Consider the following 16,950-nt stretch of genomic DNA (forward strand, 5'->3'; position numbering starts at 1 on the left):
GCTGAATGATCCATTCTCGATCTTGGAGATACAGAGGGTAATTAGGATAGCAAAAAACGGAAAATCACCTGGAACTGATGGATTACCGGCCCTATTTTATAAAAAATTTGAAAAGAATTTAATTGAACCAATGAAGAATTTAATGAATAAAATTACTGAGAAAGGAGAGATACCAAAATCCTGGGAAGAGGCTTATATCACAGTGATCCCTAAGCAAGGTTCAGATACCAATCAAATTAAGAATTTTAGACCAATTTCTTTGCTTAATAACGATTATAAAATATTCGCAGACCTGCTAGCTATGAGAATGAAAAAGATAATGGAGAAGTTAATAAATAAAGATCAATCCGGCTTCCTCCCAAAAAGATTTATGCATAATAATTTGAGAAATATATTGAATTTATTAGAATATTTGAGCATAAAGATAAATAAAAAAGCCGCGTTTTTGCTGCTAGATGCTGAAAAAGCATTTGATAAGGTATCATGGAATTTCATGAAGGAAAGTGTAAAACATCTAGGCTTTGGAGATAAAATTTGTAATGGAATTGATGCAATCTATAAAATCCAAAGAGCTAAACTTATAACAAATAACAAGATATCTGGAGAGATTACCATCCAGTGGGGCACCAGGCAGGGGTGTCCCCTATCACCGTTATTATTCATCCTGAGCCTTGAATTTTTGTTAGAAAATATCAGGAAAGATGAGAAAATCAAAGGAGTCAGAATCGGGAAATATGCTCATAAATTGAAAGCATTCACGGATGATGTTATTATTACAACAATCGTTGGATACTATTCCTTATATCTTGAAAATAATAAAATAATATGGCAGACTGTCGGGGTTTAATCTAAATATGAATAAAACTAATATGCTTACGAAAAATTTAACAAAGGAAGAAATTGGCCAATTGCAGGATAAAGTAGGATTAAGAGTAGTGGAGAAAGCAAAGTACCTTGGAATCTGGATTACTAATAATACAAACAATCTAGTAAAAGATAATTACGACAGAGCCTGGAAGGAAGTAAAAAAAGATCTGGATAATTGGGAGAGATTAAATTTATCACTACTAGGGAGAATTGCAGTGGTGAAGATGAACATACTCCCCAAAATGCTGTTCCTTTTTCAAATGATACCAATCCTGGGGACAGGGAATAATATTTTTTAAAATTGGAAAAAAGACATTAGGAAATTCATCTGGAACCACAAACCTGCAAGAATAAAGCACAAATTATTAATTGATGCCAAAGAAAGGGGAGGGCTGCCTCTCCCAGATCTAAACTTATACCATGATGCAGCAGGATTTGTGTGGCTAAGGGAGTGGCTAACATTAGAAAACAGTGAACTTTTGGATTTGGAAGGCTCAGAAAATCAATAAACTAGGCACGCTTACCTAGTGGATGACAAGATGAAAGTACACAAAGGGTTCAATAACCATATTATCAAGCGATCTCTTTTGGGTATTTGGAATAAACATAAGAGATTGCTGGAGCAAAAAACACCTAGATGGGCATCCCCCATGGAAATAATTACAGTAAAGAAGATAAATTCAGAGAGGAAATGGGGAAATTACTTGGATCTATTAGAAGAAAAAGATGGAATTTTGAAAGTAAAAGATTATGAGGAAATAAAACAGCACCTAACTGCTTGGATACAATACCACCAGATCCATAGTAAGTTTAACGAACACAAACACAGACAAGGATTTTTGGATGAACCTTCTTTATTGGAAAAAAATTTAATCAAACCAGATACCAAAATAATTTCCAAAATGTACAACACATTACTCGAATGGGAGACCAAAGACAAGATGGTAAAGGAAGTGATGACAAAATGGGCCATAGATGTGGGGAAAAGCATAAATATGGAGGAATGGGAGAAATTATGGACAAAAACCTGGAAATTCACAGCCTCGGAGGGAATAAGGGAGAATATGATTAAGTTATTTTTATAGATGGCATCTAACCCCCGTAAAAATCCATAAAATGTATAAAACCAAAGATAATTTATGTTGGAAATGTAGAAAGGAAACGGGAACATTTATACACGTGTGGTGGCACTGTGGGGAAATAAAGAAATTTTGGAACCAAGTATTTGAAGAAATTAAAAAAATGCTCAAATATAATATAAAAAAGACCCCAGAACTTTTTCTATTGGGGATTATGGATAATATAATAAAGAAACAAGATGAGACATTGTTCTTGTATGCGGTAACAGTGGCAAGAACTCTGATTGCATCCTATTGGAAAAATAAAGAGATACCTAACATCGAGGAATGGCGGGAGAAATTGTTTGGATATTTAGATTCGGATAATCTGACAAATTCAATTAGAGGGCATTCGAATAAGAAATTCCAGCTTAACTGGGACAAATTCGGAGAATACATGAAAAGACAGTGCCCCACGGTAAAGTCCTGCGTTTATTTTTAGTTCTCGTATTGAATAGCTTAGGCTTAGATTTAATTCAAGTTGAGAAAGATGATAGATGTCGAATTTCCACATATTACATATTTAAGGGTAGATATTGGTTGATATATGGGGAAGCAGTAATGTTATATAGTATCCAATGAACCTGAGAGAGAGATGAGGGGAAGTCATTTAGGAGGGGAGATTAAGGAAAATGTGAATGTATGAATTTAATTTTCAATTTATATTTATTTTGTTAATATTGTTAATTTTAGATCTCTTATCTATTATGATTTTGTATTTTTTCATTATTATTTCAAGTGTGTGTGCGTATGTTTATTTTAACTAGAATCTCAATAAAGTTTATTTGAAAAAAAAATTTTTTAAAAAAAGAGAGAGAGAGAGCTCTTGGATGGAAAGTGAGGTTGGCCTTCTGAAGCTCTTTCCACATTCGAAGCACTGTTATGGTTTCTCCCCTGTATGAATTCTCTGATGAGAAGTTAGACTATCTTTCCGACTGAAGCTCTTTCCACATTCCAGACACTGAAAGGGTTTCTCCCCTGTGTGAATTCTTTGATGGGAAGTGAGATGGTCCTTCCGACTGAAGCTCTTTCCACATTCCAAGCACTGATACAATTTCTCCCCTCCATGGATTTTTTGATGGGTAGCAAGATTGGAACTATGACTGAAGTTCTTTCCACATTCCAAACACTGATAAGGTTTCTCCCCTGTATGAATTCTTTGATGGGAAGAGAGACTTTCCTTCCAACTGAAACTTTTTCCACACTCTTGACAGTGAAATGGTTTCTCCAGTGTATGAATTCTCTGATGGGCAGTGAGACTTTGCTTCTGGGTGAAGCTCTTTCCACATTTCAAGCACTGATATGGTTTCTCCCCTGTATGAGTTATTTGATGGTTGGTGAGAGTGGAGCTCCGATCAAATCTCTTTCCACATTTTAAGCACAGATATGGCTTCTGCCCTGTATGAATTCTTTGATGTAAACTGAGAGAGCCACTGTGACCAAAGATCTTTCCACATTCCAAACACTGATAGGGTTTCTCCCCTGTATGGATTCTTTGATGGGAGGTGAGACTGACCCTGTGAATGAAGCTTTTTCCACATTCAGAGCATTGATAGGGTTTCTCCCCTGTATGAATTCTTTGATGGATAGTCAGATGATTCTTTCTACTGAAGCTCTTTCCACAATCAAAGCACTGATATGGTTTCTGCCCTGTATGAATTCTTAGATGGAACGTGAGGTGGATGCTTTTTCTGAAGCTCTTTCCACATTCAAAACATTGATAAGGTTTCTCCCCTGTATGAATTCTTTGATGGGAAGTGAGAATGGACATGTGAATGAAGCTCTTTCCACATTCGCAGCATTGATAGGGTTTTTCCCCTGTATGCATTCTTTGATGGGCAGTGAGACCAGAGCTTTGACTGAAGCTCTTTCCACATTCCAAGCAATGAAATGGTTTCTCCCCGGTATGAATTCTTTGATGGGAAGTGAGACCGGAGCTATGACGGAAGCTCTTTCCACATTCCAAGCACTGATATGGTTTCTCCCTGGTATGAATTCTTTGGTGGGAAGTGAGATTGGAGCTCTGACTGAATCTCTTTCCACATTCCAAGCACTGATATGGCTTCTCCCCTGTATGAATTCTTTGATGGGAAGCGAGATTGGAGCTCTGACTGAATCTCTTTCCACATTCCAAGCACTGATATGGCTTCTCCCCTGTATGAATTCTTTGATGGGAAGCGAGATTGGAGCTCTGACTGAATCTCTTTCCACATTCCAAACATTGATAGGATTTCATCCCAATAAGATTTATCTGATAGGAAGTGGAAAGGGAGATGGAGCTCTCTCCACACTCCAAATATTCATATGGTTTCTCTACTGTGTGGATTTTGTCGTGGTCTCCCCTGTTATTCATTTCCAATTCATTACCACCTGTGATGGAGAGAGAAATGGATTAGAACCTCAGAAATAAATGGAGCCCCAAATGATTGGACAATGCTTATTTACTCCTGTGATAGTGGAAGAACGGAAGGGGGTTAGAAGTGATGTCTTGCTGCAGGGTTCACTGCCTTTGTTGAGTGGTACTCATGGACATATTGGTGGGAACCTGAAATGTGCAAAGCCTGGCTCTTTTCTTGAATGGATTTTGTTTGGCCCAATCATGGAATTTTCTGCATCTCTATTGTCAGTCACCTGTTTTTGCTCCATTTCCAAGGTCCATGGTCTCCTTGTTCCACCAAAAAGAGACAGAAGCAAACACAAGAACACAAAGCCTGACAGAATCTACTTTCACTTCCCTAGGTAAAGGTAAAGGGACCCCTGACCATTAGGTCCAGTCGTGACCGATTCTGGGGTTGCGGCGCTCATCTCAGAACTGGGACCGAGCAACGGGAGCTCACCCTTTCGCGAGGATTCAAACCACCAACCTTCTGATTGGCAAGCCCTAGGCTCTGTGGTTTAACCCACAGCGCCATCTGCTTCACTTCCCTAAGAAATCTGAAAACTACATATATGAAGGCCTGGGCAGTTCAGAGCAGCCTGATCATGGTTTAAAGAAGCATAACTGGAGGAGGCATTTTCACAGATGAAACAATCCATACCCCTCCAATTATGGTGACCTCTGCTTTGATACACTCCCAGGTGCTGTAGGTGGTGATGTCGAACTCCATCCACATCTGGCACGTTTCTCATTTTGATATATATAATCTATGGAATTTCAAAGCAGATATTATCATCCAACTGGGAGCCTTACCAAGGGAGGCCATGATCCCACGATTCTCCTCCATGACTTCCTTATGCAACGCTCTCTGGTCAGGATCCAGCAACGCCCACTCCTCCTCCGTGAAATGCACAGCTACATCTTCAAAGCACACTGGACCCTGATAGGGAAAAGACAAAGGTCCTCCTCTGATATCTGAAGAAGGTCATGACTTCACAGGTCATGTGGGGGCAAAAATGAAAGGATGTCCTCTCTCTTTTCCCTGTGGTCTGCTTTTTTGGGGGGGGGGTGTAGGGGAATCCTGGCCACTGTTTCTATGATATGTCAACTGCTTAGAAACCCATCGTAACACTCAATCATAAATCTATATATATAAAAATGTAGACACTGCGTGCACGGAGGTAACACCCTTGCACCATAACCGCTAAACCGAATTGCATCAAATTAGAACAAAGCGTACCTTGCCCATCAGGGAGGGATCTAGCATTTAAAAAAAATCCAAAAAAGCACACCTTCCATACCTAAAATAATGATTAAACACAAAAAGAGGCGCCCAAATTATACATCACCAGCAGAAGGTCTGAAGACTCCAGCAGCATCCAATAGAAAGGCAGATTGGGCGCTGTCACCAGCAAAAGTTCTAAAGGGCGGTGCCAAATAATGACATCATCAACCGAGCAACTGAAACCACCAAGGTGGCCATTACCAGACAACCCACAGAGTCAGGCCAAGGAATGGAGATACAGGTGGAGGCCTCGTCTCACATTTAAATACTAGCCCAAGCCAAGGCTGACAGACTAGGCCTCGCCTCTACTTTATAGCCTACAAACTAGGTCTCAGCTCTACTTTACAGCCTACAGACTAGGCTTCAACTCTACTTCACAGACTAGGCCTCGGCTCTACTTTACGGCCTACAGACTAGGCCTCAGCTCTACAGCCTACAAACTAGGACTCTACTCTACTTTAAATACTATCCCGAGTGGAGCCCTGGGGGGTGGGGAGCCCAAATAGGTCATGGGCTGACGTAGGGTAAGGGGAGCCTCAGGGTGGGGAAGGGGGGACTGGATACCTCATGGATCGCTACAGGATGGGAGTAATCACAGGGATGAGACACAACAATTGGGGGGGGAGGAAAAAACACATAGTCCAGGGGGGAACGGATACATCCTCCCCCTTTCCTGGGAAACATTGACCCTGAGTCAGGCACAACAAACAATCATAAGAAAACAAAAATAATTAAAACAACAAATCCAAGGAAAAAGTTCATACATCCGGAAAAGTATATTACATCAAACACTAACCAAAAACAAGTTATGCAACCGTTACCATTCAAAACACAAATGACATCAATACTCCCCCCCCAAAAAAACCCCCACAGCAACGCATGACCGGGTCAGGTAGTATATAAATAAAACTGCAAGTACTGAGAAATAATACTAGCAACACAGAGAAGGCTAGTTAAGGTGAGGAGGCTGTTCCTGATTTCCAGCAGATAAACCTTCTTGAATGGCACTTTCGGCCTTTTTGGGAGACAGCTTTGACGAAAGCAAAGAGGAAGAGAGGGATTTCTTCAGTCCCAGAGACACCCTGGCTGCCCCACTCCTCAGCCTCTTTCCCCCCAAGGCTCCTTCCTCCTACCTGATCTGCTTCTCCAGCTGCTGCTTCCTCTCCACCACCATGAAAAGATGGATGAGGAGGTCTTGCCGGCCTTCTTCTTTCACCTGAGAGACAAAGGTAAGTGGGAAGCCAGGAGTGCATGACGTTTCTCTGAGGTGTACATTTTGACGGTGGTACCAATTTCCTAGTTTTGTTGGGCTCTTAGTTCCAAATGTCTCCCACCCCCAAGAAACTGAAAGAACTTACAGATTACTTTCAAAAAGCAACACAATGACCAAACGGAGAAGAAACTCCTTCCTCCTTACCTAGTGAACTCTCTCTGGTGTCCAACGGAGTCCTCTCTGCCTCAGAGGAATTGGAGCCCATTTCTGCAACCAGATCCTTTTCCTGAAAGAGAAACAAGGATTCAAAACTGAGAATGGAGAGAAAGGTTAGAGAAGGAATGCCAGAGGCAAAATCTTTAGGGGTATCTCATATCATTCCTTGGATACTTTCAAAAAAAAAAAAATGAGCGATTAGTAGAGCATTTTCGGATGTTCTCCCTCCTGTTTGGAGCCCCTTGGGAGTATCCAGAGGAAAGTCTCTCTCACCTGCTTCCTCTCCTCTGCCTGACTCAGGAGGAACCCTTCGGTCAGGGCCACTGCCTGGGAACTGGTCTCCGCTCCGCATTCCCTCACCCAGCTCTCCATCTCTGGTGGAAGGACAGCCAGGAACTGCTCCAAGATCACCAGGTCCAGCATCTCAGCTTTTGTGTGCCTTTCTGGCTTCAGCCATTGACAGTCAAGGTGGTAGAGTTCGCTGCAAACCTCTCGGGGTCCTTTGGCTTCCAGGTGGCAGAACTCCCTAAACTGCCGCCTCTGCGCCTCTGAGCGAAGGGTGTCCTCCTTGCCCAGGATCTTCTGCACAGAGTTTTCCCAGAATCCCCCTCTGCTCCCAGTTTCCATGGCCTGGCCTCTTCCTGCTTTAGGGCCGGCTAAGTCTTGCTCATCCATCTGACCACTCAGGAAGCCTGCAAGAGATCAGAAGGAAACTCTTTTTACAAAAGAAATCCAAAAATCCAAATCAACACCCAACATTCAAAACCAATTCAAAATAAACCCTCCCCCAAATAAAACCGGAGTTAAAACTCCATCACTGCTACAACAATAACTGGAATTTCTAGGCCCCTATGCATTATATAAAGTGACCGATGAGTGGACTAAAACCATGTGCATTTATAAAATACACAATCAGGGACCAGATGCCTGGATCAGGAGTAATAATAATCATAATAACAATAATATTATCGTTTCCCATTACAAATATTTTCCCACCAGAGAAGAACACACACTTTCTACATTCAGCTCCCTTCCAAAATTCTGCTCCTGTACCAGAAGCTACCCTATGATCTTTCCATCAGGTCAGTGCCTAGAATCGATTCAGTGTGTTAATCCATTTTGGAAAGCCCCCCCAATAAACCAGCACTGTGCTGCTGCTGCCGCCAAGGTCTGCTGGGGGGGGGGGGGAGAAGGGGTTGCCCAGAGGGATCAGCTGAACAGGCTCTGGACCCGAGGGGATCCTTGCAGGGATCCTTGCAATGCCCTCTCGGGGGAGAGAGATGCCCACGAAGAGGGGCTGGAAAGGGGCCCACAACCCCGCGGCCACATTGGGGGCTGGGGTCCCTCTCTTTAGTCCTGCCAGAGTTAGACCCGCTGGATTTCTCCCAGGAGCTCAAGGGGGCATCCAGGGGTCTGTAGCTGCAAACCTCCAGGGAACAGCACCCGCCTTGGCTTTGCAGAGATGGAGGGGGAGGACCCTCGGCTCCCTGATTTGGGGGTGGGTGGGGGTGGGGAGGGGACCCCCCTCTTCTCCCCAATGCCCCCTCCGGGGAGAGGGAGGGGGAGGGGGGAGACTCACCAAAGCGCAGGAGGCGCCGCCAAGGAAGCATTTGCAAAGGAGACGACAGCCCCTCCCCCTCTTGCAGGAAGGGAGGGGGGACGGAGGACCTGCCCCCCCCCGACACTTTTATTTCCTGTCGTCTCTAGGAATCCAGCTCAGCTCCTTTTAACCCTTGGCAAGCCATGTGCATCCCTCCTCACCCTTCTCTCCCTCTCTGCGTTTTCTCCTCCAGAAGCCAGCAGAAGCCACGTGCGTTGCGCCGAGTCAGAGAAGTGGTTTTTTTTTGGGGGGGGGTTCCCTCTTGGCTGACGTGCAAATGTGCTCCCTCCCTTGTGTTACGGAAATAAAGGGGGGCACACCTTAGAGAAGAGTTTTCCGCCTCCTTCCCAAACTCCGGGAGGTTGAGCCCTGCCACTACATTACCCCATGGCCATCAACCTGTACGTTCAATCGGTAAAATTGAAGCTCAATATTGTGGGAATATTCAGGGAGAGGGAGGCATGAGAGGATATATTGTTTAAAAATACCCTTCCTATCTTGCGTTAGCAAGTTCAATGACTTAGCAGAGTTTAAACATTCCCCTTTAAACGCACAGCGGTTAACTTGTTGCCACTGCCAGCTGGGTTGAGTTTCTAAATATAGGATTCCTGGTACTGTAATTCCCTTTTGTCCCACTTAAAAAGAATAGACACGAGAACATCATTTAACGCAGGGTCAGCAAACTTTTTCAGCAGGGGGCCGGTCTACTGTCCCTCAGACCTTGGGGGGGGGCGGGATATATTTTGAAAAAATATATATGAACGAATTCCTATGCCCTACTGTCGTGAAAAAACCTGTATTCCTGTCTTTGGTTCCTGCAAAGCACTGTGGGGGAAGCGGGGCTTGATGGGACACTGCCCTGGCTGAGAATCTCAACTTTCGAACTTAAGGAAGAGGCGTTTTTTCTAAGCTTTCTGACCCTTTTGATGTAGTGGGAATGCTATCACTTTCGAGCTGTAAAAATCTAGCATTCCTGCGATAAGCAATTTAGGGAGGATGGCTCTCTGTGAGAAGCCTGAGAGTCAGGAAGTTAATCGCTCTCTGGTGTCAGTAATGAGTTAACGAGGGGCACCTGCGTAATATCACTAATTGATGAATGAAGTCCATGACGGTCAATCCATTGATTGGGCTGTTTGAATGGAAAATCAATGGTGATTGGGTATCTATCTGTAATCCCCACGTGGGACTAAGGTGTGCCTCAAGGGATATAAGCTCCCACTGAGAGAGTGGTCTTTGTTCAACACCATGGGCGGGAACCTCTGTCTGTGATGTTTGTTCCACTGTTGCCAGCTGATCGCCGGACGGCCCTAAGTTACTTCTGCCTAAGGGAGAGATGTGACTTTGATTAAGTTCTCTGAGTAAGTTAGTAGCTTTCTTGTTTTTAACTATTGTAACCCCTTTTGTGAGAACTGTTTTTACTTTGTTATATTTTGTAACCTTTTGCTAAACTTGTTTACTTAACTATTCTTATTAATAAATAGTTAAAAAGGATTTCTGCTTAGTTTGTTCTTTCTTGTGCCACAGTACTAAATCTGGTTCCTTCGCTGCTTGGGTCACCTACCAGACCTGTGTTAAAGTAAGAGTTTGCAATTTGCTGGTAAAGGCAATTGCTGGTGGCAGCTACCGAGTGAGTTTAAGTTCGCTGTTAGCCCACCCGGTCATAGCTTAGTCGTCCTAAGGAAGGGGTGCCAGCCCGACTCTGGAGGGAGGTGGGTGGCACCGGAGGAAGGACAGACAAAAGGTGACTGGGGGCTAACATGACACCTACAAATAACCTAGAGATGCATTTTAAATAAAAGGACACATTCTACTCATGTAAAAACATGCTGATTCCTGGGCCATCTGTGGGCCGGATTTAGAAGGCGATTGGGCCACATCCGGCCCCCGGGCCTTAGTTTGGGGGGGGGCTGATTTAACGTCAGTAAAAACAAGTTTACTCACAGTATCACTGCATCCCTGAAGGCAGACTTAGGTTACAAAATATATCCACATGGAACTATCCCATAATAAGGGGTGCTCTTTTGGCTGGAAGGAAACAGGGCATTTCTAGCTTAAGAGATGTTGCTTCTTAGATAAAAGCAAGATGGAGAAGGCAGGCCAAAAGAGGAAGTGTGGCAACCCCCACCTCTGGTCACATGCAAATGCAAAACACCCCCTCGCATGTCCACTCTCAGAATGTTGTACTTGGCTACTATGTGTTTCACATCCCACAAATATATAACATTGAAATTATGTTACTGCTTGATGAATGAACCCTGTGTTTTATGAATGGACACTGTATTTTGAGAATTAAAAAAAATCCTTCCAGTAGCACCTTAGAGACCAACTAAGTTTGTCATAGGTATTACAAACTTAATTGGTCTCTAAGGTGCTACTGGAATGATTTTTTTTAATTTTTGTTTTGACTACGTCAGACCAACATGGCTACCTACCTGTATCTTGTATTTTGAGAATTACCAAAGATCGACCAGTGGGGAGCTCTGAAATCTGACAGCTAGCCAATCGGGTATTACCAAACAGCGCCCCCTATTGTGTGTAGTAGGTGACTAGCCAGTGTGGTGTAGTGGTGAAGAGCGGTAGACTTGTAATCTGGGGAACCGGGTTCGTGTCTCCGCTCCTCCACATGCAGCTGCCGGGTGACCTTGGGTCAGTCACACTTCTCTGAAGTCTCTCAGCCCCACTCACCTCACAGAGTGTTTGTTGTGGGGGAGGAAGGGAAAGGAGAATGTTAGCCGCTTTGAGACTCCTTCGGGTAGTGATAAAGCGGGATATCAAATCCAAACTCTTCTAGCAGGAACACTGCAAAACCTTCAGCCCCACAGCTCAGCCTTAGCACGATTGACTGAGCCCCCCCCTTTTTGTGTAGTTCAGGGGTAGGCAACCGTGAAATAGCCAAAGCGGAAGGAGATAGGAGAAAAGCAATGAGCTCTATGGGCGAAGTGTAATCTTCTGGGACCTGCAAGGAGATCTACTCTGGAGAGAGATCATTGTAGCAGTTCCCAAGGAGGATCTGCAGAACTCATGGCCCTATCTGGGGCAGACCCTCGACCTCTGCCCTACAGGAGTTGCCACAGGCAGAGGTCCACTCTCCAGACTCTGGGGTCCTAAGGGAATTAGGACTGATTGACCTTCCACCTGCCACCTGATATTCCCACAGACAGCCCACCCAGCACACCCACAAACTCACCTGGCAAGCCTCCCTCAGGTGGGCAGGTAGAAAGAAGGCGGATCCCCTAGCAGGACAGGTACTGGAGTTCCTGCCCTTCCTGAAGGATGCCCTGGATCAAAGGCTCCCCAGCAACAGCCCCCCCCCACGCACACACGTAGCAGCCTTGGGCTCAGTTCCGCAGCAGTCCCTCTGGGTTCCCTCTCCCTGGTCCAACGCTTCTTGAAAGGAGGCAGCACAACTAAAACCACCCACAGGGCACAGGCTCCCCCCCATACAGTACTGAAGGTGCCCACAGGTCCCCCTTTGTCAAGTATGGGAGTTCCCCTCTCCCTTCTGGTAGCTCACAGATAAGAATTGATGAGCAATCAGTATATTTATAGTCTCTTTATTACAGTATCGCAGGCATTCTCAAACTTTGGCCCTCCAGATGTTTTGGACTACAATTCCCATCTTCCCTGACCACAGGTCCTGTTAGCTAGGGATCATGGGAGTTGTAGGCCAAAACATCTGGAGGGCCGCAGTTTGGGGATACCTGCAGTATCGTGTTGCAAGTTCAGACACACAACCCTCTGCAAGCACAGCAGTTGCTCACTCTGACCCCTCCCCCCACTTCCACAGGCTGAGACGCTCAGACCTCCGAGTTTGGGGGGAGGGAGGGGGTTCACCCACTCTCAATTGATGTGGCCAACTGATCCCTCCCTTCTGGTTGCTTAGCTACTATCTCTTGGTACAGCAAACTAAATACGACATAATAGGCATCACTGAAACCTGGTGGAATGAGTCTCATGATTGGAATGTAGTAATATACAATCTATTTCAGAGAAATAGACCAAACAGGAAAGGAGGAGGAGTGGCGTTATACGTCAGGGATGTGTATACCTGTGAAAAGATCCAGGATTTAAAACTTCAAAGCCATATTGAGAGTATCCGGGTCAAAATTAAGGGAGAGAAAAATAACAGTGATCTCATTGGGGGAGTTTACTATAGATCATAGAATCCTAGAGTTGGAAGAGACCACAAGGGCCATCCAGTCCAACCCCCTGACAAGCAGGAAACACCATCAAAGCATTCCTGACAGATGGCTGTCAAGCCTCTGCTTAAAGACCTCCAAAGAAGGTTATGGTTTCACACTGTGAATTCTTTGATGGGAAGTAAGATGGTCCTTTCGACTGAAGCTCTTCCCACATTCCAAACACTGATATGGTTTCTCGCCTGTATGGATTCTTTGATGGGAAGAGAGATTGTCCTTTCTACTGAAGCTCTTTCCACAATCCAAGCACTGGTATGGTTTTTCCCCTGTGTGAATTCTTTTATGGAAAGTGAGATGGACGCTTTTTCTGAAGCTCTTTCCACATCCGAAGCATTGATATGGTTTCTCCCCTGTATGAATTCTTTGATGGGAAGTGAGACTGGCCTTGTGAATGAAGCTCTTTCCACATTCCAAGCATTGAAAAGGTTTTTCCCCTGTATGACTTCTTTGATGGGATGTGAGACCAGAGCTCTGATTGAAGCTCTTTCCACATTCCAAGCATTGATATGGTTTCTCCCCTGTATGAATTATTTCATGGGAAGTGAGGTAGGATCTCCGACCGAATCTCTTTCCACATTTTGGGCACTGATATGGCTTATGCCCTGTATGAACACTTTGATGGGAAGTGAGACTTTGCTTGTGGGTGAAGCTCTTTCCACATTCCAAACATTGATAGGATTTCTCCCCTGTATGGATTCTTTGATGGAAGGTGAGATTGCCCTTTTGACTGAAGCTCTTTCCACATTCCAAACACTGATAGGGTTTCTGCCCTGTATGAATAATTAGATGGAAAATGAGACTTTCCTTGCGGGAGAAGCTCTTTCCACATTTCAAGCACTTATATGGTTTCTCCCCTGTATGAATTCTTTGATGGGAAGTGAGATTTGTCTTCCACCTGAAGCTCTTTCCACACTCTCGACACTGAAACGGTTTCTCCAGTGTATGAATTCTTTGATGGGTGTCACAGTGGCCGGAGTGGACTACTTCAGAGTAACGACGCTACGCAGCTCTGCATTTTATTCTTTTATTGGTGCTGCGTATTTACAGTGCTCAAGTCATTGCTATTTACACGGAGCGATGTTGTCAGTCGGTTTCAGAACCTCCTAATGGCTTTTGGCGCGTCTTTCTCCAACACAAAAGCTTTGGCAGACCCATCCTCTTGCCCCTCCTCTTCCTGCGTAATTCTGGAGTTGGGGGGATGGGTCTTCCCCCCTTACTTGCCCCTTCCTGTCCCACCTGGGACCCTGGCTCCTCTACCTTGCCTGAGCCTCGGACACGACTTCCTGCTTCCCCACTGGAATCGGAACTCTCCCTGCTTTCCCCTTTGCTCGGGGACGGGCTTGAACTCAGGAGGGGAGGGACTTCGCGATATCCCCTGTCCCTCACATCCACCCCCCTCCCAAGCTCTCCTTCACCCCTCCCCAGGCCCCCCCCATGTGTCGGTGACGACTGGAAGCCTAAAAACTCGGTGCTCTCCGAGCCCGTTGGTGTGAACACCTCCCCCCAGTCCTGCGAGCCCCCCCCTTCCGCCTGGGAGGACGGGAATCCCAAAAAGTCCGTGGCGTCAGAGCTGGTGGGGGTAAAAATGTTTTGCCAATCTGCTCCTTCCTCTGACTGGGTGGATCTTGGCGACACCCATACCTCATCCTCTGGTTCCTCAAACTCCGCTTCCCAGCGCCATGGTGAGCTGTTCTCCCGTGCCTCCTCCTCCTCCCCCTCCCTTTCCATGTGCCAGGGCTTGGGTCTGTGGGGAAAGAGGGCGTGAAATTCTTCCACCAAGAATTCCTCCTGTATCTGAGTGGCGGGAACCCATTCATTCTGGGACGGTGGAGCATCCTCCCATGCCATGAGGTACTCCAGGCCCCCCACCCCCCACCTTGAATCCAGGATGGCCGTGGCCTCATTGAGTTGCTCCCTGCTTTCCCTCTCCCCCCCTCCCTCGGGGGTTTGTTCGCTGTCTCTGAGCCTGCTGCTTTCCCTGTACGGCGACAGCAGCGATCTATGAAACACTGGATGCACCCTCATGTCCTCTGGCAGTGCCAGCCTGTATGCCACCGGGTTGACCTGTTGCGTGACCGTGAAGGGGCCCAGCCATTTGGGTGCCAGCTTTTTGCACCTCCCTCTGGTGGGAAGGCCCTCCGAGGACAACCACACCTTGTCCCCCACCCTGATGACCTCCCCTTGTCGCCTGTGGCGATCTGCCCCCTTTTTGTACGCTTCCTTGGCCCTCTCCAAGTGTTCTCTGAGCTGCTGGTGCACCGTCTCCAGTTCCTCTGCCCAATCCTCAGCCTGTGGGCCCTCCTCCTCCTCCTCCCTCTCCCTCTCTGGGAAAGATCTGAGGTCGCGCCCGTAATTGGCCTTAAAGGGCGACACCCCTGTGGAGACGTGCACTGCATTGTTGTAGGCAAATTCTGCTAGTGGCAAGCGATCCACCCAGTCCGTTTGCCGCTGGCTGACGTAGCATCTCAGGTACTGCTGCAGAATGGCGTTGACCCTCTCCGCTTGTCCGTTGGTCTGCGGGTGTCTAGCCGTCGACAAGCTGACCTCCACCTGCAGGAGGTTCATGAGCCGCCGCCAGAACCTGGAAACAAATTGGCGGCCACGATCCGAAATAACCCTTAAAGGTAATCCATGCAGTCTGAAAATGTGATCAACAAACAGTTTGGCTGTCTCTTCTGCCGAGACTGCCCTGGCACACGGTATAAAGTGACACATTTTGGACATGAGGTCCACCACCACCAACACTGCAGTCTTACCCCTGGACGAAGGCAGATCTGTGATGAAGTCCATGGACACCACTTCCCACGGCCTGTGTGGTGTGGCTAAGGGCTCCAGCAACCCTGGTGGCGCTGCTCTGACCACCTTCGCCCGCTGGCAGGTGGTACAGCCCCTTACATAGTCTCGAACATCTTCCCTCACCCCTGGCCACCAGAAGTGTCTCATGACTAGGTGAGTGGTCTTGTCCCTTCCAAAATGCCCCGCTGTAGGGTTGTCGTGCATCTGCTTGAGGACCGTACGTCGAAGCTGGGTGGTGGGTAGGTACAGCGCACCCTTGTAGAAAAGCAGCCCTCTGCGTTCTGCAAAGTCTTTTGCCTGCTCCCTCCCCCCTCTCAGTTCTCTGAAGATGCGGTTGGCAAATTCATCCGCTGCCGTCAGTGCTGTGAGTTCTGCCTCGCTCACCACTGCTGCTCCGCAGGACCATGCCGACGGGGGGAAAATGTGCCTTGGGGCTGGTGGCGCCTCCTCCTCCATGTACTCTGGCTTGCGGGAGAGGGCATCCGCCCTGACATTCTGCTCTCCTGGGATGTAGTGTATGGAGAAGTTGAAGTTCGAGAAGAACTCCGCCCACCGTATCTGCCGCTGGTTGAGCACCCTGGCAGTTCTCCAGAACTCCAGGTTCTTGTGGTCTGTGCACACCTGGATGGGGTGCTTGGCGCCCACCAGGAAGTGTCTCCAGTGCTGGAACGCCGCGTGGATCGCAAGAAGTTCCCGATCAAAAACTGTGTAGTTTCGCTCGGGCTGGGTCAACTTCCTGGAGAAGAAGGCACAGGGTCTCCACTCTCTGTTGGCGTCCAGTTGCAACAAAATGGCGCCCACAGCCTTATCAGAAGCATCTGTTTCAATGCGTAGGGGCGCGTCCTGAACCACGTGGAACAGGTTCTGGTCTGAGGCGAACACCCTCTTGAGGCTTTCGAACGCTGCTTGCGCCTCTGGTGTCCACCTGAACTTCTGCTTGCCTCTCAGGCAGTCAGTGATGGGAGCCGTAACTCGAGAGAAGTTCTTGATGAACTTCCTGTAGAAGTTGGCAAAGCCTAGTAGGCGTTGGGCATCTTTGCGCGTCCTGGGGCTGTGCCAGTCCAGGATGGTCTGCACCTTGTCCTTGTCCATTGCCAGCCCCTTGTCTGACAGCTTGTAGCCCAGGAAGTCCACCTCCTTGGTGTGAAACTTGCACTTCTCCAGCTTCACATACAGGTGGTTCTCCTTCAGGCGCTGTAACACCTCCCTGACGTCCTTCACGTGCTGCACTGGGTCGTTGGAGTAAATAAGGATGTCATCCAGAAAGACCAAGCATTTC

The 16,950-nt window shown here is 46.7% G+C and overlaps 2 protein-coding genes across 2 annotated transcripts in view; both read right to left on the reverse strand.

Annotated features, from left to right (window-relative positions):
- Positions 1-721: 721 nt before the first annotated feature.
- Positions 722-8,748, reverse strand: LOC118078342 (zinc finger protein 345-like). Its single transcript, XM_060282002.1, has 6 exons — positions 8,656-8,748; positions 7,350-7,768; positions 7,065-7,146; positions 6,781-6,863; positions 5,176-5,302; positions 722-4,355 (listed from the first exon to the last, which is right to left on the reverse strand). The coding sequence occupies exons 1-6, from the start codon at positions 8,684-8,686 to the stop codon at positions 2,866-2,868; spliced, it is 2,232 nt and encodes a 743-aa protein (XP_060137985.1). The 5' UTR covers positions 8,687-8,748; the 3' UTR covers positions 722-2,865.
- A 2,315-nt stretch (positions 8,749-11,063) lies between these two features.
- LOC118078344 (zinc finger protein 271-like) overlaps positions 11,064-16,950 on the reverse strand; it is a 30,365-nt gene continuing 24,478 nt past the window's right edge. Inside the window, exon 7 of the mRNA XM_060282014.1 lies at positions 11,064-13,789. Coding sequence (XP_060137997.1) covers positions 12,963-13,789 — 827 coding nt within the window. The 3' untranslated portion in view covers positions 11,064-12,962. The remainder of the gene's footprint in view (positions 13,790-16,950) is intronic.

This window comes from Zootoca vivipara, chromosome 13 (assembly GCF_963506605.1).
Source record: "Zootoca vivipara chromosome 13, rZooViv1.1, whole genome shotgun sequence".
Classification (NCBI taxonomy): Eukaryota; Metazoa; Chordata; class Lepidosauria; order Squamata; family Lacertidae; genus Zootoca; species Zootoca vivipara.